The sequence below is a fragment of the Notothenia coriiceps genome, unplaced genomic scaffold, assembly GCF_000735185.1.
Source record: "Notothenia coriiceps isolate Sejong01 unplaced genomic scaffold, NC01 NC01_scaffold00037246, whole genome shotgun sequence".
NCBI classification, from domain to species: domain Eukaryota; kingdom Metazoa; phylum Chordata; class Actinopteri; order Perciformes; family Nototheniidae; genus Notothenia; species Notothenia coriiceps.
This window is the reverse complement of record NW_011369947.1, coordinates 4,746,753-4,769,273: the sequence shown is the minus strand read 5'-3', so window position 1 is coordinate 4,769,273 and position 22,521 is coordinate 4,746,753. Positions and strand designations below refer to the sequence as shown.

At 38.4% G+C, this 22,521-nt stretch overlaps 1 protein-coding gene across 1 annotated transcript in view; it reads right to left on the bottom strand.

The window, feature by feature from the left end:
• Positions 1-3,126: 3,126 nt before the first annotated feature.
• tex264b (testis expressed 264, ER-phagy receptor b) overlaps positions 3,127-22,521 on the bottom strand; it is a 31,226-nt gene continuing 11,831 nt past the window's right edge. Inside the window, exons 3-4 of the mRNA XM_010794612.1 lie at positions 11,589-11,754; positions 3,127-4,185 (exon numbers count right to left, since the gene is read on the bottom strand). Of these exons, the coding sequence (XP_010792914.1) occupies positions 3,917-4,185; positions 11,589-11,754 (435 nt within the window). The 3' untranslated portion in view covers positions 3,127-3,916. The remainder of the gene's footprint in view (positions 4,186-11,588; positions 11,755-22,521) is intronic.

Sequence of the window (22,521 nt, the reverse complement as noted above, 5' to 3'; positions counted from 1 at the left end):
AACAAATTCGTCCAAAAGTGTTGCCACAAAATAACCATGAAAAAACCCACTGTTTTGATTCAGCGACATGTATTTACTAATTAAAAGCACAGCCAGCAATGTGAAACTTCAAAGTCTCACTAAGGTGAACTACAATGTGCTGTTCTAGCAAATCATTCAGCAAAGATAGTACTTCATGCGACAAACTGCACTTTCCTTTCCTCATCAAAAACAATATTACATCAGCAACATTCCTGTTGCATAATTAGTGAGGAGTGCAGAAAAAAGGTCTGCTGCACTAGTTTGGGTTATGTGTCCAGTTCTCCACAACACAACTAGTTACAATTCAATCTGGAAATATTCAGGCAAAAACAAGAAGTTCATTCAGATTTCTTTTAGCTTCATTGCTCACCTTCTCTGTCATCTTCACACACTGAAGCACCACCAACTTTCCCCACTTTGTCGCCTTGCTGCCACCCTCCTCTCACCCACACTGCAAAAAACATCTCACCATTTTCAAATGCTCCAAAGCAACACTAACAATACTTTGTGGTTAGAGGTTGGGAAAATAAGAACTTTCTCTGTGTACACTGGCAATTAAAATGACGAGCGGGTCCTGCTTGCATAATTCCCTCAGTTAACACAAAGGGACCAATTTCCTCCTGAAATAGATTTGTAGTTTATATTACAATAGTTGAAAGCATGTGGGTGGAATGCGAAGTTCAGATAGGAACATGCCAATTAATGTTGAGTGAAATTATAGAGGACAGAAACAAAGTGTTTCTAGCCAGTGGTCAGCGCCCATCAGTCTGACGGCTGCCCTCTTTGTGGGCTTCTGATGGTTAGATGGTAAGGCATAATGACAAAACAATCGGTCTCAAATCAACAATTTAGTGTTCCTCTCTGTTGTGTTTATGTTTTGTTGAGACTCAAAAGTATGTAAATATGTCATCTTGGCTTTTATTAGAACTACTGCTTTCTATTTAAAGATTTCAAGACAGATACCAACATCTGTAAATTGAAAAGGTTTTTCCGAGTCATATTTCTGTATTTTGAGGAGAACACAATACATTTCATTAACCTGCTTTTTGTTTGTTTTTCATAATTCTGTGGCAGCTTCAAGTGGTCATTGTTGCTTAGAGGATGATTTTGTTTTATTACAATATGACACCATTGTATCATAAGGTATTGCTGGGAACACAACAAATAGCTTAACATTGCTAAAAGAAAAACAAGCATTCAGACAAATAGAAAATAGCCAATCCATTTAGGTGATGACAACACCTCTCAGATCACAACTATTACTTTTGTGAATATTGAAGGATCCTTAACAATAACAAACAAGGTATATTGAACTAAAACAACCCTTTAATACCCTCCCAACTGCAAGGGCACGACCAGCCCTGATCATTTACCCGCTGAGTTAATAACTGTTTCATACCAATAATGCTGTATTTAAATCAAGGTTTACTGTAAGTCTATGTTTGGATTCCCTATGCACCACCTGTTTGCACTCATAGCCTACAATTAATTCACAGATCAGCATCAGCAGGTAACTACCCCATTATGTACATGTAAGAAAGAGAGGAGTACCACCACAGCTATCCAAAAAGCATCTCGGAGCTTCACTCTTATACTCTTAAAGCTCATTCATCTCCATTAACTTTATCCTGTGGGAATGTAAGCCGATCTTTAGAGCAATCAGCATTTAGATTACCGATGTAAACGCCCACTATAGATCCTCTGATTTGTAGAACATTTGCCAGGTAAAAGCTCAGCATTCTGCCAATTAGGTCTCTGAGGCAAGGTCAATTCAGATGAACTAAATGAATGAGTGATTCTGTAACAAGTTGTTATTTTTAAAGGTTTCCATGTGGAGTTAGAACATAGTTAAACAAGCATTTGATAGAAGAGTTGGGTAGTTAAATATCCCTAATGCATTTGTATCAGACCACACTGAAGGATAATGTAAAAACAATTACATTCAGACAAAAAAACATCCTTACGAGGTTTGGTCAAATATAAGGTTTACTGGCTTATCCGGATAACTTAGTTCTGTCCAAATTGTTCTCAAGTTTTAAAGATAACTCAAACAGATCTCTAAATGGATATGCACCTAAGAGCCTCAGTGAGCCAAAAGAGCTGAATTAATGAATATCTGGATTTTAATATCTATTAATGCATAATGATTGTGCATTTATAATAGCTGTAAATGCAAACTCATAGACAGAATATCACTTCTTTAATAGCTTTAGTTTTCTTGTATAAAATACCCTCTCTTCCCTAAGGGCCTCTTTGTGTAGCCTTTGCAGGATGACAGTTTATCTGTCAATGTAAGGCCACAGTTATATTTAAAGAGAGTCTTATTGGTGGTGTTTTTAGTCATATCAAACACGCAACAGTAAAGCGAAGGACCGACAAAAGCTTTCAAGTATTACTCATTTCTGTCCAAGTGAAAACCTGGAGAATGCAAATGAACATATCTTAGCTCAGATAAGCAATGGCTTTAGTTGAAACTACCATATATGGCTTTCCTCTTGATAAAACACATGCTCATCCCTTTGAGCTGCCTGCTCCCTCCAGGTGAGCTGTGATCTCTTGTTTGTTGGAAGATAAAGGATATTGATATGACTGGACACACATTATAGGCTGTGTGGGTCATCAGGTGGTCTTTCAGGATGCACCTGCCATATTTATTTCAGAGGGGAAGAGAAAATATCAAAAGTAGAAAGAAAAACAAGCAGAAATTAGCATGTGCAAAGAAAAATGGATGGCAGAAAGTAAAATAATAAGATGGCTGAACAGGAAAAGAATGAGTGGGGAATAAGAGTGTGAGAATAATTTAGGGATGCGAGAGGGCAGGTGTAGAGTGACTGTAAATAAAAGGTAGACTCACACAGAGATTTATTTGCTTTCAGTGTAATTGGAATTAATATTAATGTTTAGTTCACTTGCCTTGTCATCTCTTTTCTGACTGATAATGGAAGCAGGCCACACACTCACCATAATCGTGTCCACAATCTCAGAGGGGCTCGGGAGGAGTTCACAAATAAGGCAATTATGCATTCACTCACACTTTCCTCTTTGCAGATGAGGTAACATTTATATCAAAACATGTGCATCAACAACAGAGCTATGCAATTGTAACAGAATACCATTTGTCTGTGAAACAAAAATGGTTAAAATGCAAGTAATGGTTAGCCTCAGTGCAGCAAACTAAAGACTTTTCAAGTAAAATGTTTTTATAACAGGTCCTCAGTTCATTCCTTGTCATTTGGACAAACATAGACATACTTTCTGTATAAATGTTTCAAGAATCTCAGGCTACCTGGATAAGTTCTGGAGATTTCTAGTTGCTTTTTTTCTGTCAGAAACATCTGGAAGTTTATAATACTTTCATTTTAAAATTGTAATTAAAAGAGTATTTAATAAATCTGGTTATATTTGCTTATTTTGGACTGTGTGACAAGTCTCTTATTACAATGAACACGGTCACTGTAGTTTTCCTTAGAGCTGGTCCTGAATACACTTTCCTGCTGCAGGAAGTACTCACTAAATGCATTTAGTATTACATGTACGATTCACTGCTGTTTGAGTAATATAGCTAAAAACTAAAGCGCTGTTTAAGAAAATGTACCTTTTTATAAAACATTTTAAAAAGAAACCAGAAATTCACAAGCTATTTTAAAAAATATTAAAAACACTTTTTTAATAATTAGCTTTCAAGGCAGGGACTGTGACAAATCATTCACAATAATTGTTTGATTCTTTTCATGAGATTTGTTCAGTGTTCAAAAGACTGCCTCCCTTATCCTGTAAGGTCTCTCCTTTTGGACATAGATCCAAAGAGGGACACATTTTTCTAATTCTAACTTCCAAACCTCTTACATTTCAATCCTTTCCTCTCTTTCCTGAACTAATATGCCTCACTGAACTTTTACTCCTCTTCTCCAACAGCCCCCCACCACTCCTGAGCGGGAGCCTCTGGGCTCTTCTGGTTGGAGTCTTCATGAAGTTGCTCGTCCTCTCTGTTTTCCTGCTCCCAGTCCAGCTCTTTAAACAAGTTTCCTGGGGAGCTTCTTCCATTGTAGTTTCTCTCCTCTTGATCCTGGAGAGGCACTGAGTGGACCGAGGACAGGGACGTCTCCCTGCTGTCCGACAGGAGAACCCCACTCCCTGAGCTGTACTCACTGTTGGAGTCTGCACCTAGAGGCGTGATAAAACAGAAGGGGGAGGGGTGCACAGATGGTGAGAGGACTTCTACAAACAAACACCACATGAGGAAAGCTACGCTGCCCAGAATATCCAGTGCTGGGATGTTACCAAAATCTGCATGATTGTATTTAGGCTGCGATATGAATATAGAATATGAGTTTCCTCTTCAACAAACATGGGCTTTATTTAACTCCAGAAGGCAAATTATTATTTGGAAATGCATGGAGAAACATGTATATATATAAAGCATGTAACTTCAAATGAAATGCATATTAAGTATTAAGGAGCTAATAAGATATGATAAGTTAGAAAATACCAACATGCTTACAGATATAGAGTTAACGCAAGGTATACAAGGTACAAGGTATAATGTTTCTATGTTTAGGTATGCATGCTGTTGTGCCCATTTGTATGTTTTTGTTGTTTGTTTTGATCACTAGATGGCGCAATGGGGCACAGGGTATTAAGGTGACCTCACCGGCACAGGTGTGGGTGATTGGGAATGGGAAAAAGCAACAGTGTTTTGACTGTGTAGATGTGCACATTCTGTTTTTCTATAAGTAAAAATAAATAAAATGGTATTGGAAGCCAAGAACTTTGTCGTGAATGGAGATAACACCAGTGATATTGAGTGGAAATAGTCACTACACATGCAAACGTACAAACATTTGGTTATTAGCTCTAAACATAGAGTGCAGCTGTAAATGAGCTGAAGTTTTGACCTGATGCTGGCGCTTGGTGAAAAGTCAGGGGATCAACAGACTTATTATAATCCATCCTGAGGGAGACATGGATGTCTGTACCAACATTAATTTCATCCATCCGATAGTGGTGTAGATGTTTCACTCAAAACCACAAATGTCAACCTCATGTTGGCGCTGAAGGAAAAGTCACGGGATCCCCAAAGTCATTAAGATTCATCCTCTGGGAACCACGAATACCTTTTCCAAATGTGATGGCAATTCATCCAATAGTATTTGAGATAAAGTCTGTTCAGTCAAAGATAGGCCAACACAAATATATTTAATTTAGCAGTAACTATCAAGTTTTATCTTCTCTTTCCACCTTATGTTTATGGTAACTGGACTATATTTTTTGATGGTAAATAAAACCGACAAACCACTAAATTAGAGGATACTAGAAAGTTAATGGCGATCATGTTACATATATTTAGCTATTCATTGATTTCAGGTCCCTTAAACATCCAGCTTGTTTTTATCTTATGCTTTATCCATTTGTTATTTTCATAAATGTATATTGAACATGAGAAGTACTGTTACATCTTGCACATTCAATTCAGTTTAGAGTGCTTAGTGAACAAGACATCAGACAGTCTTAATAAAGTTAAACTGCAAATTCTGGTTGTTTATGAACGATAGGATGAGCAGCAACACGTGGTACTACAACTCAAAGTCTGGAATCAAAATAGGCACCAAAATGTTGTTGCTTAGAAACTCCTGTAAGCTAAAGGTCTTCTGCTCTTTAATTGGAGATTAACAGCCCAATCACTTGACTTCACAGTGATTTGAAGTGTGCTTCTTGCAGATTAATAGAATCAACTGCATACCTGTGTGCCATTCTGTTGACCTTTTGTCTTTGTGTGGCTGAGAGTGCTTCCACATAAAGCACCTCTCAGATCGATATCTCCTTACATTAGGCAAGCTTGTTGAGGACAGAAGCCAGAAGCAGGCTTTGTCATTGTACAGGTGGTTAGGATATGAGACAAGTAGCTGAGATTTGTACAGTTAACAAAATGACAGGTTGCCAGCTATGCATTTCAATTGAGGAACAATGTATGAAAAAGTATAAAGCTTTAAAGGTTCCCTATCATACTGTTTTTCATCAATATATTATATTACAGTTCACAGAAATATACAAAACATGTTTCTGAAGTGTTTGGCTCCAAATACCAAACAGATCATTGCAGCATCCCATAATCCCCTCTGTTTCAGCCCTGTTTCAAAAGTGCTGATTCTCTGTCTGTTACTTTAGATGAAAATAAGGAGCCACTCCCCTCTGAGAGATATTTTGTTAAAAAGAACACAATGGTGCTCTAGTGCCCCTTTCACACCAACGCGTTTTCAGCTCCGGCTCGGAGCTGGAGCCTAAAAAGTACCGGTTTTTCCTGTTCACACCGCAGCGGCGTCCGCCTCTTAACCAGGCTTCGTGTGATTCTGTTTATTTGCACCTTACTTTGACCATCCGTTCACTGTTATTGATCATTGTGGAGAGAGGCAGACGTTTTGTTTTGTATTATAGCAGCTATCGGATGGAATCAATACATGGACTGCACAGGTTGTCATGTCCGACTATCACAAGTAGAATCATAATGAAAAATACGCCGGTAAAATGTGCCTGTAGAAAACGGCTTATGCCACAATAGGATAGCAATAGCAAGTAGTCAGTTTAGCTTCGGTTGCTATGCTAACATCACCCATTTTATACAAGAGACACTTTAATAACAGCGTTGTGATGCCAAACAGCGTCAATTCAGACTGACACACATTCACTTAAGGGGAATTGGGGATATGTATCAGCTGCTTGTGTGACAGTCAGACAGTGAATACTTTAGAGAGGCCGCTCTAAAGTATTAGCTAACCCGGAGCTAACGGGAGAATAAACTCCAGTGGACGAGCAGCACTGTAGCGGTACTCTGGAGAAAAGTATAAGCTTGGAGAAGTCATTATTTTATTTAATCTGACTTCGTATGATTAAAAGCAACACGATCATCGACCCGACGCAGTCCCCCGTTGTTGTTGTTGTTGTTGTTGTGAGCGCCGTTGGGGAGCAAATCAGCGATGTAAACGGTGACGTCATGACGCAGCAGCGGCAGCACCAGTCGGGCTCTGGGCGGTGTGAACAGAGCGGGAGCAGAAAAGTGAAACCGGAGCTGAACCAGAAAAGCTCTAGCTCGGAGCTAGAAAGGGAAATGCGCTGGTGTGAAAGCCGTATAGGAGGAGATTCAGGGGATAAAGTTGGGGGGGGGTTACCTTGGTTGGTGATTGGCTAATGGTTACACAAGCCAAAAAATCGTTATGACATCATAAATTGGCCAAAATCTGATCAGTTCATTGTTAGACAGGTTCAAAAAGCGAGCAAATCTTTTTTCCTGAAACTTTCAGAATCTCTAAACGTAGAGGGGACACATGTTTATGTATAAAAGACATGGAAAATTGTATTTTGCATAATAGGTTAAGCTCATACAAAAGTTTTCATAAATTATCAAATCCACTTTGCAAAATCACCAACTAACAATCAACAAATGTATTTCCTCTTAAATTCATCGAAGCACTTGTTGTAACCTAAAGAAAGTCATAGATTTCCAAAAAGAAATACGACAAATAAAAATTGCTGCTCACTTGGTCAGTTACTGCGAGGAGCTCTTGAGAGACCGAACGGCAAAGCAAGAATGTTATTCCTTATTAAACTTCAAAGATAGAAAACAGAACTATACGCTCTAAGGACGCTTTGAGTGTCACACTTCTGAGCTCAAGTTAAGAGACTCCGAGCAAGCACTATGCTCGCTGTAGTGCTGTAATGCACTTAGTCAAAACATAGAAGAGCTTAAGGAGCATACCGTTGTGCCACACACCCGCAATATGATATTAGAAAAAGATGAGAGAGATATTGCAGTGTCGTATCATGTTGACAAAGAATATGAGACTGGGGCCAGGAAGGAACAAACAGGAGCTCGAACTCAAACTAATTGCATGTACATTGCACAGCTGATTAAATTACATATTATTTATTCCAGATGATAACATTGCATCTGACTACATCAGACTATGATGAATTTCACAGTTGCATGCATGAAAACGCAAAGAACACTTTATAAATAACTCTTATTTATCTTTATAATATAAACAATGTAAATAAAAACATACATATTTGAATGGCAGGCACAAGCTCCTTCTGCTTAATTCCCATCCACCCCAGGTGCATGAGATTGATGTAGCCAAAAGTTAAATGAAGTACAACATTTAAAATATGCATACAGAGCTCCAATAGACCACACGTTAGGTCTCGTGTTGGTTTTCCAACGCCTAAAGCAAGACACAAAATTAAATCAGTCAATGGGAAGAAAATTCAGAGAAGAGACATTAGGAATGATAGCTTGATTTTCTTAAGGTGGAAACTTTCGCTGCATTTGATTGGAGGGGTTTAATAGCGCCTTCAGGCATTGGTCTCTACATGCCTGTGAGTGGCAGTAAATCTTTTATTATTGGAATGAGACAGAGATGGTTGCTGCAGAACTTCAGCAGGTTAAGATGAGCAAACTCACCCTTATCTTTTAGGAATGTCATTCTCATATGAAGGCTTATGTCCACTGTTGTCTAAAGGAGCTTTTAAGGAGTAGTTCATTGATTTTAGAAAATACGCTAGAGAATATCACGCATGTCTGTAAAGTAGTTAGCTAAAGCAGAACGTTTGAAAGTAGGGAGAAACAGTCAGACTGTGTCCAAAGTTTAAAAAGAATCTGCTGACCAGCCCTTTCAAAAGCGCATTATTTAACATACTATTATTAATTGGTCACTCTCTGCTTGTTGCCTGGCAACCTTCGGATGAGGACACTGAGGAAGTCACTGCAGCAGGCCAATAAATATACCATAGCAGGTAACTCTCTAAAAACACAACCTGTCTTTTCTTCATTGCTGTTAGTGTACAGATTAAACAAACTAAATATAACTAAATGGTAATGGTAGTTAAATGGTAGATCTTTGAGAATTGTTTTTCTGGGGTAAGAGTAGCCGTTTATCCCTGCACAGCAATTATTGCTGAATTAAAGGTAGGGTAAGAATGGAGAAACCAGCTAGAATTTGAAAGTACACAACCGGAAAAAATCTGCCCCTTCCTTCAGACTTCCTTACAGAGCCCCTCCTCCAACACACACGAACGCGCATATGACCAATGAGGGCACAAGAGAAGTTTGTGCACGAGATGGAAGGCTGACAGGCAGGTAGGCCATCCAGTCATTTTAGCCGTGCCGGTCGTGCTTTTTACAGTATTACGGCTTCCACAGATGAAATTTTTTTATGGATTTTTTGTCAAAGCATTTAAGATATTCATTGCTATCGGGATGTTAAGAGCATTCTGAAGTGAATTACCTACCCCAACTTTAAGTTAAAAGCTACTGGCAACAGCTTTTAATTTAACAGACAGGAATGAGTCTGGTATATTCTCATCCAGCAAAATAACAACAAATGTATTTCCCAAAATGTCAAACTGTTCCTTAAGAGGACAATCTTAAAATGTAATTTTAATAATTTTTAATGGTGAGACATGACAGATTTGCAATTTAATTCAGAAAATGTGTGACTCGGACTTGAGAATTCATTCTATACTTGTTTTGACAAATCTTGATATGTGGCATTGGCTGGCTACATAAGACTTTAAATATCTCTGGTGACAACTAACACATACTTGTAGTAAACCTGCTAAAGTCCAACTAGAATGAAATGTTGCCATCAACTCTGACACTTGTGTTGATCCTCAGAGAATGTTAGAGAATGATGATTTTCTACATCGCTGTCTGACAGTGAGCAGGCGAGAATGATGAGTCTGGGGGTTGATCCGGTCACACAGGCTCGGTATGGGGGGGTAGTGAGGATCAGATGGGTTTGTTTGGGGTCAATGGACCAAGGAGGCCTCCAGTTTCCTGAATGCTCCACTGACCTGGTCCAGTTGATGCTACTGTGACAGGAGCATGGCTGCCTGTCACATTACCATTCCCAGCCATGGACACAGATGCCGTTCCCACTCTGCACTGCACCCATGACACATAAAGAAGCAGGGAACGTGACAACAACACATTCAGCTCATCTCTGAGGCAAGAGAGGAGATCCAGATGGACTTTTAAGGCACTGTATGTGACGCCAATGTCAAGGGTCAAACAAATATAAGGGTAACAACACGTGTTGGGGTGACCGACTCATTAATTTTTCACGCAAAATGAGTCCTTACCAGCCGCAAGAGCGCTGCTGATATTGTTTTCAGTTTGTTCTTTCAACAACATGTTCATAATGAAATATATACTGTGACATGTTGTCCCCTGAGTCAATTGTTGTGTTTTATGTGGTTATATTTCTGTGTATATGTGTATTTGAAGTCTCAGCTGGGCTATATTTGGATTGATGGCCAAAATGGCCTCTGCCAAACAGCTGGAAGCAGGAAGGTGCTACGAGACTGTTATCATCAAAAAGGCTTATTTTCACAATCCACGACAACTCACGATTAGACTTGCTTCATCTCACTTCAAATTGACTCTTCAAAACACTCCTTCACAAGCATTACATCTCGTGAAGGTGAATGAATGTCAAGTAGAACTGTGCTAAAGTGAATCTTTAATATTGAGAGCAAGACTCCCAGTGGTGTCCGTATAGCTGTGGACAGCCTCTGGTGAGTGGCTGCACAGTTGCACCTGAAGCTGTTGTATCCAGGCTTTTCATTAACACCTAGGAAGGTGTCAATCACAATATGCTTCCGCAGGGCAGCTCATAAACAAAACAGTAGTAGCAAAAGGGTCAAATTCCCCTGGGTCCCAGCCAAGCATCTCCATGGCTTGTTGCCTAAGCCAAAACCCAGGTGCCTAACATGCTGCTTTCTAAAGGCTATGAAAAGTGGCTGACTAGATTTAACTGATGGAGAAAACCTTCTGACTGAAAGCTTTTTATATATAATTCTAGGGTATTTATAGCCAATTTCAAATGTTTTGAAATGTGTCTTGATTGCTATTAAAATGCTTAAAGCACCACTTATCAATGTTTTTATGGCAACAATGATTGATGTAAGTAGTAAACTTACAAAGAGTAAAAAGGGTCAGTTGTTGTGACAGAAGATAATTATCACAGTTCCCCAAAGAGTTACTAGCAGTTTCAGTTTGTTCTACGGCCTGCAACTTTGATGTTTGGGTTCACTCTTATTGCTCTCATCAACTTCATTTCTGGAACCACTAGCATTGCCAAAACAGAGAGAAAATTGGACCTCAATTTGTCAGGTGGCCAAAAAACGGAAAATGGGATCGCTTTGATTCAGGATTGACTTAATCCAATAACCATAAATGTTGCACTGCAGACATCTGTTTTAAAGATGTTTGGCACTAATCAAAATGAAAAAAAGTTAAACTGCAATTGTTGGCATAATAATTTACTAAATTTGACTCAAGGGGTGCATTTTGGTGACAACAGTGACAAACAAACAGACGGACTAAGCTTTATTTCCAATTACCATCATATAATAATTATGGTTATTGAGCGACACTGCCCATGTTTTCCAGCAGTAAGACTCACAAGCCTGTCCTGTGTAGATTAGCAGGGCTTTGAACACCAATAGCCTATGAGCCTGTTCGTACAAAAGACAATTATGTTCTTATGTAGTACAGCAAGAAGTCCACGTACCTGAGACGTCTGAGTCACTGTGCAATTCCTCTTGTTCGGACAGCCTCCTCTCTGCCTTTCGGACTTCTCGCACATAGAAATCGTCTTGCCGGGCCAAGGGGGCCATGAACAGGATCTGACTCTCTCGGTAGATCTCGAGGAATGGGTGTGCACACAGCCGCCTTTCCTGCAAGAGATAATTTTGGTGATTTAAAAAGAAACCTCATTATTTAAGACAAACATAAATAATACATAACACTAACATATAGGGTTCCTTTAAAGGAGGTGTTTATTAGGGATGAAGCTGCACAATTCAGTCAAATTAATAGTGGAACATTTAAGGTGCAATTGTATTACTATAAATGATTAAAAAAAAAAAAGAGTCCCATTAACATTGTTTAACACTGGAAATGTTTCTCTGTGTTTACACCTGTTAGGAAAATATCACTCGTCACCAGCTTGAGCTTCAATATCAGGATACATGTATTTATTATCCTTGCTAGAATGGAAGTAGTGATCACATACATAGCTGCATGGGACAAAATAGTTCCCGAACAGTGTCCTTCTAATACAAGAGAGGGTGTTATTCAGTCCCAATATGCAGAATACTGGTTCAAAGCAGTATTCTGTGCTTAGTTCAGATTAGCTAAGGCCTGCGTAAGCAATACACATGACAGTATGTCTCTATCCACAGAGGCTGAATCATCATGTTAATCGTTGTCACATACGTAGCTATCATATGCCTAAAACAGTGTGTCCTGACGCTCTTCTATGTAATCATACATCCGGTTACGTACACAGCTACGTAGGGCCTTTGTTATCATGCGCTACTCTGATATTAGAAGAGTACGTTCAGTATTTTCCCAACAACACCCACACATTTACATGATGAAACACTATAGTAGGATACAAGCACAGACATGCCGATAATCCCATAAGTCAGTGTGTTGTCAACAGTGAGAGAACATTTATTGATATAATGTGTGGGAACCTCACCGCTACACCAACTAAACAAACATGTACCCTTTTCTCCCGTCTTCACACCCCAAATGTGATGCAACTCATCTGAGATGCCTACAATCTGTCTCCATGAATGTTCCACACTCTGCCTGCTGATCGTCTTCTGTTACTTATCTCACTCCTCTTGAAGTGGGAAGTCTCACATGACAGCTACCACTTTAGTTCTCTGGGCTCATTAACCTTTCATACACCATGTTTTGTAATTCCGCTCATGTTCATCCAATGTCTGTTACTTTCACCCTTTTGGCATTATGCTAAATGTCAAGCAATGCTTCAATCACATTGCAGCACAGTACAGTGCATCTCAACAGGATCAATTATTTTAAGGTAACCTATTTTAATTGGCTCTTTAATTGTCCGATTCCATTGCTATGTGTCCATTTTACTATTGCCAAAGTGAGGTGTGGTTTGATGCAATTCAACAAATAAATAAATGACATTTTGATAATCATCTGATGCTATACTCTACATTTAATCACAAGTAATATTATTTATCTTATGGAGGAAATGACTGTTGATTCAGAGGGTGTTGCATGTGTACATAACGTGAGAAATAAAGAATGGTTTTATTATGACGAAGACTTGTGTTTTAACACCTCACACTATTTCTGCTTCTTTGAGCCCTGTGTTTCATCTCTCTGTCTCTAACTACACACTGCAGTATTTAAGACCATCAATCATTTCATACACCATGGCAAATTCATGACATCTCTCCAAGAGTAGAAGCTCAGATTGTTATCATTTCTTGCCAGATCCTGGGAGATCGGAGTCCCTGCGCCCCTTGCTGACGTGAGAAGTGAGATGCTGACAGTTAAGTTACAGAAAAATCGCACACGAAGCATCTGATAATCAGGCTTGCAGACTGACAGACAAACATAAGATATATTCTTTTTAGTAGACAGCTCACTTCTTTTTAAACTTCGGCCAATCATCTCGCTCACCATCTATGACAGAAGTGACTTTTCTATTGGTGTCGTCTGCAGAAAAAACATTGTCAGTTTCATTGATTTCAGAAGCATCAATTATTTGTGCACTTTTCCTAGAGGAACATCTGTGTATCCTCATTGGCTTTCCTCATCAGCTACCACTACATGGCATGTTGAGGTGCACGCATGCAAGCAGAAATACACTCACAAGTTTAATTTTGCTTAGGATGGTCATTAAAAGCACTACATTTACCCCTAAAAGGCATTAATAGACACTTCTGCCACATTGTGTACTATTGTGACTTGAAAAAAAAAAGATGTGGCTGCTTTCTGATGATCTTTTTTTGTTAAGATTGAGATCTACTTTCCGTGTCATTGTTAACATTTTTGATTTTGTTGTAGTTCTTGACACCTTATTCCACTTAGTTACTTACATACGTTGATTGTTTTTTGGTTAACATTCAGGATGCTTTTGCAAGAAGCAGATTTAATTATTATCTGTGCATCAGCATTTGTAACGGAATATTTGAAGGTTTCATGTGTTCTATTTTTCTTCTTTTTTTCCTAATCTTTCTATGAATGCCTAACAAATTCACATTCATAAAAAATGAATCTCACCTCAAGTGAATTCCTTCCCAAAAACAGAAGGCAGAAAGTGTGTCAGCACATACAACTTTTAAATGTTCTTTTCATTAATGAAGAAGTTAAACTAGTCTTTGACAGGAGCTTTAGAGTGAGTGCTTCTTACATTTTCAGACCAACAGTGAAGTGAGTGAAGAATAAAGGAATGCTAAATGCAAATTCATTCCGAATGGATTAATATTCATTGGCAGGGTTCATTTTTTGTGCTCTTAGCAAAAATTTTACTCCAGGAGGTTAATAACGGAGGTGCTTCTTTAAAAAATAAGAGGCTTGCATTTAGTTTAAACTATGAGTGAAGAAAAGCCAATAAATGGGGTATGGCATTCAATAACCATGACTTGACTGCTGCAGCTATTTACAGCCTAAAATCATTGCTGTTTTCAGTGAGAAAACAATGGATTCGGAGAAATCGTGCTAGGCTTTAGGTCATCGTAACTGTGAAAACAAACGTTTGCCCCTTGTTTTCTGACATCTGATACTAAAACATTTAACTGATTGATTGAGAGGGTAATCAGCAGACAAGTTGATGAATAAATAACCACTAGTTGCAGCCCTGCAGTGGTTTTCAAATTCTGATTCTGAATGATACTTTTTTGATATATGCAATCACTGCAAGGGGAGAAAAACAGCGACCTAACCCAGTGAGCCTATAGCTATACAGTGAGGTAGGTTTCTCTGTGTCTTATGCACTGAATGCCTACGATACAGGTCAGGCAAAAAAGATTAGACCTGAATCGCTGAGACAAACTGTAAACGGTTGGCTTTTGTGATTGGGGTGGGGAATGAGGTTAGTGTATTTATTGATTTCTGTTTGATTTTCTCCAAACTCCTTTCCTGCAGTATCAGGGCCTCAGGAGCCCAGGAGAGCACTTAAGGCAGCCGAAAGCAACAAGGTCATAGGAATGTCTTTTTATTTTGCTCCACATCCACCTCCACCTCAGAGAGATACCAATATTTACAGACAGAAATATGTTATTTTGTTCCTCAGGCATGAAGACATTATAAAGGAGATAGACATGGGAAATTACAAGGCCAAGCGAACACGACCTCACATAACTTTGATTGAATTGTTCCAAAATTTGAGGAAAAAAATCAAAAATAGAGAAGCAGAAATAAGAACTTTGATCACTAAAGTCCACCATTGCCAACCATAACTTGATATACAGAGTGGGACCATAAACCTTAACCATAAATGTGTTTCAGAATGAATTCCAAATATTGAGGAGAAAAGCAGATATTCTTAAAAACATCTTCAGGAGTGTTTCACTTCACAGGCCATTCAAAAGTGCAATGGCAGATTGTTAATGGCTTACAAAAACTTGAGCTTAATCCCATGTCACACCTAAGTAAACCTTATTGTTTTGCTTATGGAAATGTAGCGAAAGGAAATCTGCATGAACAACAGATTAAAAACGAATGAAATGTGTAGAGTGTAAGGGATTACCATAAAGCAATCACACAAACAGGCACACAGACCTTTAATCACCTCTCAGGCACTTTCTCATGCTAGCTGTGTATTTGTAGAAACTCTTCTGTAGCGCCTGAGGGAACTGGTAAAGGATGGTCTACATGAAGAAGAAGATGTGCAAGTGTCCTCTCTTATAAGGCTTGTAGCCTGAGGAACAACATCTGCACGGGACCCCTGTGCAAATACATTGCCTTTGGATAAATAAATGAAACTGTACAGGGTATCTTTAGAGCTCTAAAACAATATGGATGGTCTCCCCCGGTGGCTTAATACAGCAATATGTTTCCGCCTGATGGGCTACTTTTCCTGAAAAGTCATGTATGTACACCGCACATTAATATATAATTCTACAAACCACAGATTTATCTTATTCAATTGTTTTTGCTGTAGTCGGGTAGTACACTGGTCAATGGGCCAGATATTTACACGTACAATCTTATCTGATTCTGAACGGAATCTTGAGCAAATACTTTACATGACTTAGAGATTAGTTACTGGATTTCTTTGAGAGCCAGGATGTGTGGCCACATTGCAAACAACTTTTAGAGCCAAATACAAAATCCAAAGATTTGGTTGTTCTGGAAAAACTGTTTGTGTTTGTAATTCTAGTCTTATAAATCACAGCAAAAACGACAATCAGTCAACATTTGGAGAAGGCCAAAGTCATTTGAAGTTTGTTTATTTGGGACAGCTTACTGTGACTTAGATTTTAATAAAGGTAAAATAACAGTTAAAAAGTGCAATAAGGGGAGACTATTTAATTCTTAGATTCTATTTTAACAGCTCAAAGCAGACAAATTAATATCTAACAAGACACTGTACACTTTCAGTTTAGCACCATATGCATATGATTCCCTTTAACTACAAGCTAAGAGCTTTTTAATTGTTCTGAAAAATATATATAATATTTCAATATTGTTTACAACATCATTTCACAGGTTTGGTAACGATGCAGCCATCAACGCATCTAAGCGTATTATGGGGTGTCATCAAATGCCGTTGCCATGGCGACAGATCATTCGCCATCAAGTTAGTTCAATAGTTTGCAGTTCAAATATTCTGCTGCTTTTCCAAGCCTTTTTACTTTCTTTTCTTCTCTCATCACACATTCAAGCCCCCAGTGTTCATGTATCATTTCAATCTAAATTCTTCACTTTCTTCTTACACATTACATTTCAGCATAGAAGTTTGGCGTCAGATTTTCAGCATAAAGCATTCCCACTAGCAATTTCTTCAGGAATTGCATTCTCTAGTGATTTTCAATACTTTTCTCTATATTATGAAATGTTTAAGTTTATAAGTATGACCTTTCTTGTCAAGAGATGTTACTAAGTACATAGTTTCCTAATCTGTTTTCCCTTACGAGCAGCAATTAAATGACAAAAGAAGAGAACATTTATCTCCAGTGTGGAGCGTGGAGAGTTGATGGGGAAGAGGTCACCAAAGCACAGGCTGCCTGAAAGAAGAGATGTTTTACCCGTGCAATAAAGAGGCACTCTTTGACCGTGTGACACATTTAGTGAATACATTTGGGCACCAGAGGAGGGATTTAACAAAGGGGAAAAAAGCACTGTAGAGGCAAATCAACCAAGTCAAGACTGACATAAATAAACCTACAGTATGCAAAAGCTTTAGTTAACGCAATCCTTGTGAAATGTAACCTTTAACAAATGTTATTCGGAAGTATTGTAATCTTTGGGAAAACAGATGCTTTGATGTGAAGTGTTTTGTCACAGGAAGAAGAGAGATGGATTTGTCCCGGTGTTAACGGGTCACCCTCTCTCAGAAATCCCCTGGCCCAAATGGTGTTTTACGACCTGTCAGTGTTTTACTGTTGCTTTTGTCGTCCTCTTTAAAAGGCTAATGATACTCACTAAAGTTAGCTCACTCTTTAGAAGGATGCCATGTTGGCAAGCCTTAAAAGAACTTAGGACCATCAAAATATGGATATTGTATTGTGTGCATTGGTTGAATCACTCATCTCTCGAGAGACAGCAACTGACTGAAGTTGAAGTAGAATTAGTTGAATGTTGAAACAACATTTATTAGAGTAGCCATTTAACCCAAACACACAAAGAAATAAGATGTGCTTTTTTCAGATGGCTCTTGATTAATCCCATCTAATTTGTTCTAACAAACATGGTAAATTTTTCTTGAGCACAATTCCCCCCCATCTTATCACCAATCAAACTCAATTTCATTGCGGGCCACATCAGCAAAGTTGCACTCAAAGTAACTTAAAAGACTATATAAAGGGCTGGTTGTAACTTAAAAGACTATATATACATATATATATAAATATATCATATATATTAAATAATGTATTATATTACATTATTGGCTCTGCATTGGATTATTATCAGTTCTGGTAATAACTTCATACATAACTAGGCTACGTCTGAAGGCAGAAGTCTAGGGCAAATAATTAGAAGCAAATAATCAACAATTACACCAATTTTATTGCACGTTATATTCTTTGCACGCTCTTGCGGGCCACATAAAATGAGGTTGCGGGCCGGATTTGGCCCATGGGCCTTGAGTTTGACACCCCTGCCTTGATAAGAATATACCAAATAATCATCAATTGGAAATTCAACAAACTATCCGACCCTTTGCTTTGTGTAATAGAGGTGATGTTATGTTCCAATCAGCTACTTCAGGAGTCGACTTCATTATCAATTTATTGCTCAATGTTATTTTAATATAATTCAAATTAATAGTAAATGCAAAAAAAATATATAAGGGCTCAAAATGACCTCCTAGCCTTTATATTTTGCCTGATTAACAGTGTAAAACCTGCCTGCGTTGCCACAAAGGCTCTCCCTTTTACAGATAATGGTGAACACCTAGGCTGCCATGTTATTCAGACTCAACGTAGTGTGCAACTATAAGATAGGAAGAAAGTGGGTGGAGATAATGCTGCTCATGTAGAATGCAATGAAGTAGTCAAGTCATATTATCGGAAATTTAGATAAACTCATATTCTTATTTCTTATGTCATACATTTTATTTAAAAATACATATTATCAAATCATATAATTGCATGTATCGGCTGTAGAGCTCATGAATGTGGTGATAAGTATATGCTACAGGAATACTAAGGGAATGCATCAAAACTGTTAGCATTTTCCTGCATTTGACTGTGACTAAGAATAGCAAAGTGACACCAAATCCCAGGGGGCATTGCACTTCCTGTATATATTAAAGAGAAAAAGTATGCCTAGATGAGATAAGGAAGGTATAAATTGATGGAGAAAAGTGAAGAGCTGCTGCCCTTGGGGAGATAGATGGGAAAAATAGAGATTTTGTTCAGAGAAAAACAGCCAAAGAATGATCTTTCAGTACCTAGGCGGATACAAACAACAACTACAGACTAAACAACGGCTCCTTGTCTGCTAAGGAGAAAGCTAAAGGAAGTGTACATCATGCTGGCAGCGGTAAAGTGGTCCAGGGTCTTTTTGTGTAATTTACCATTTCCTTAGCCGGAGAAATGTAGCAAATATGGCGGCCCGAAGAGCTCAACACAGTGCACATCAAGAAAAAACATGCAAATAGACGCAAGTACTTAAAGAGAAATCTTTATCCAACATATAAATACATTAACTTGACAATAACACAATTATAAAAAGTGATGTAAGTACCCCACAACAACAAAAAAATGGGTCCCAAAACATTTTGCACATATCGGATACTGTACTCGTTGCCACTGTTACGTTTTTGTACCTCTAGTGGCGTTATGGTGCCCTTTTTCTTTGACTCCACAGGTCCACCTTTGAGTACAATCCATTCAAGTGTGTTTCTACTATGTGCAAACTTTCCATAAAAAGGAAACTAAACGACTTCCAAGAAAATAACTGCCTATGTCTGAAGGTACGTTTGTAATTCCTAAATTACCTCTATTTGTTACAATGTAGATTGTTCTATATCTTGTGACTTTTGCATCTGGAAAGTGATAAAAACTATTTATTGTCTTTGGAAAAAGTCAACAAAAATGGTTTGCTGCTGGACTTTGAACAAGGCTGTTTTACATAAAAGGCAGAACGTCTTGGCCTCTTGACAAGGCAAGCAACGGAAGCCATTGACAAATATACTGTATAAGACCGCCTTAGCTGGCCACCCGTATTGGGTGCACTAGAGATATTCCTTTAAGGCAGGGGTGTCAAACTCATGGCCCGGGTGCCAAATCCGGCCCGCGACTTCATTTTATGTGGCCCGCAAGAGCTTGCGAAGAATATAATACGTTTATTATACGGTTACATGCTACTTTACAGTATATCTATATATGTTCATTTTAATTAATTTCTTATTTTATAGTTATTTATAATTGTACATTTTTATCTTGGATTTATCCTTAATTGTATTAGTCCGTTTGAATCTGTGCTGTGCTGTTTTTCAATCTTACCCTGTTGCTGTTAAACCACTGAATTTCCCCACGGGGATTAATAAAGCTCCATCTTATTTTACAGAAGCATGTTGCCCATAAACTATATGTCCCACAATGCATCTCATTTTGTGACATGCACACTGAAGAGACTTGCAAATATTTGCCCTAGACTTCTGCTTTCAGACGTAGTTAATTATGAAGTTATTACCCTATCCGATAATAATCCAATGCAGAGGCAATCATATAATATAATACATTATTTCATATATATGATGAATTTATATATGTGCATTTATATAGTTACAACCGGCCCTTTGAGTGCAACCATAATGCTAATGTGGCCCACGATGAAATTTAGTTTGACACCCCTGCTTTAAGGTAAATGCAATATACCAACTTTCAAAGGTAATTCAAATATGTGTCCTCATCCCAGGGTAAGTGAGGATTATGGTTGATGTGTGGTTTCACAGATGAATAACTTCCATTTCAATAATACATCTATAATACATCTTCAAATTCAAATGAGTTCAAGGTTAACTGTGGGTGCCTCTTTAGCTTTACAGTAATGCTTCTGAATCTTTTGAACTTGTGCTATAAAAATGCAAGAGCAGTCTCTCTCTTAGTCCAGTTGTCTTTTCAGGGTCATCCTTGTCAAATTTGCCACATGTTTGAGTTCAGATTGCAGTCAGCAATGGTTCAATGCATTTGAAGAAGACATATGCACCAGTTATATTTCATAAAACCTAGGAATTGTAGCAACAGAAAGATAACATCCATCATTTCAGACTCAAGAACCGACATATTTTGGTGCTAAATGCCACAGGGACAATATCAACTGTTCAAATGACTTCAAAAGGTAATATTCGCCTGATGGTTGCTAATGACAGCCGGCTTTCAGTGGCTGCAGTGAACAGAGACAGATAACATGACCTCAAGACCTTCCATCTTATCCCAAAACACAGTTTCTTTTGGATCACAGAGAAAACAGAAACTGGAAAATGGAAATGAACCGCCGCCAAGACTTGACTGCCGAGTCCCACTGGTATTAAGATTACTCAACTTCATAAACTGCACTCAAATACAATTTGACTACAGAAGGTCAATATTTAATTTTTGTATGTTTAAAAAAGCTTGGTTGGAGATTCTGGTGTGTAATGCTACTAGCTGATAATGTATCATTAAGAAGAAAAGCAGAGCAACAGAGGCATGGTGACTTCTTTCCTACTTCACACCCATAATACATGTATTTTCAGTAAAAGACTTGGATCATCCTCAAACGTCTCTGACAGGAAGATTCATCAGATTTCAGTATTTATTTAAGTGAGAAAAAGTGCAACACTGACTTTAGGCATGCATTTGCCATGTGATGACTGCTATATAGCTCCAGCTGTTAAACGACTTTAATGTGTGGATCAAGGAGCACTGCAAAGCCAACAATAGCAGTCAGTGGCAACAAGAACATGTAATTCAGGGGGACATTTGACCGCTTCCTGAAGCCTATGTGTTAATGACAGTGATCTGTAAGATTATGGAGGATACCACTCCATCTGTGGCCTGCTACCCTGCTCTCACTAGCAATTTACTTCCCTATATTTCTGTTCCGTCAGTCTTCTAACCATTGCAAATAACACTTCATTTAAATTGCATGTTTTTATCTCTTTTCATTTCTCTGTGCATATTACTTACTGTAAGATGGCAGAATTAGCCAAGAGGCACGTTTTTATCCGTGCCTGGATAGATGTGTAGTTGTCAGCCTTAAATCATCCTCTTATGCTTCATCGCATTGTTATTTTCAATGTGAACACAGCAGGTCAATAATGTTTCCTCAATAGTACTACTGTCTTTTCAGACGATTTCTAAGAGTCCTATTGTTTCGCACAGAGGAGGGGATAATGGAACATCGTATCTCTATAGCCCCTTTATAGTCTACATTTCATTTCAAAGCCCTGAAGGGAAAAAGCAGTTCAAAGGGGCTGCCGGCATGAGTGCCAGGACGAACAATCCAGGTGTCACTCAAGCAACAACCCCCTTTACACAGACTTACTCAGCAGCCCTGACAAATGAACAAGGACCGTTTGAAAGTCACTGAGCTGAATAAAGTAGTTAAGTCTTAAGCCCCCCTTTTTTTATCTTCCCCATTTTCTTTAGTTATCTTAGTGAGGTTCCAACCTCTGGTGCCCCCACCCTCTTGTCCGGGCTTATACTTGAATGGTTCAACATTGCCTCTTGGATTGCTTTTCAGAAAACCCCTCAAGAGGACACCAGAGCAAAAATAATTTAATTCGCATGTGTATTTCAACAAAAGACACAACTAAATTGTTCTTTCTTTGCGCACTGGCACTTAAATGCTATCTTATATGATCATCATAGCTTTTCTATTCTTACTTGGATGTCACTGCATCTCCTGCCAGAAAACACTGTTGAGGTTCAGGTTTTCACATTCTAACATTGTTTTACCACTCTAGCTACGTTGGTGGCAAGAGCAACAAGTTAGCAGACTTCCAATCTTTTGAA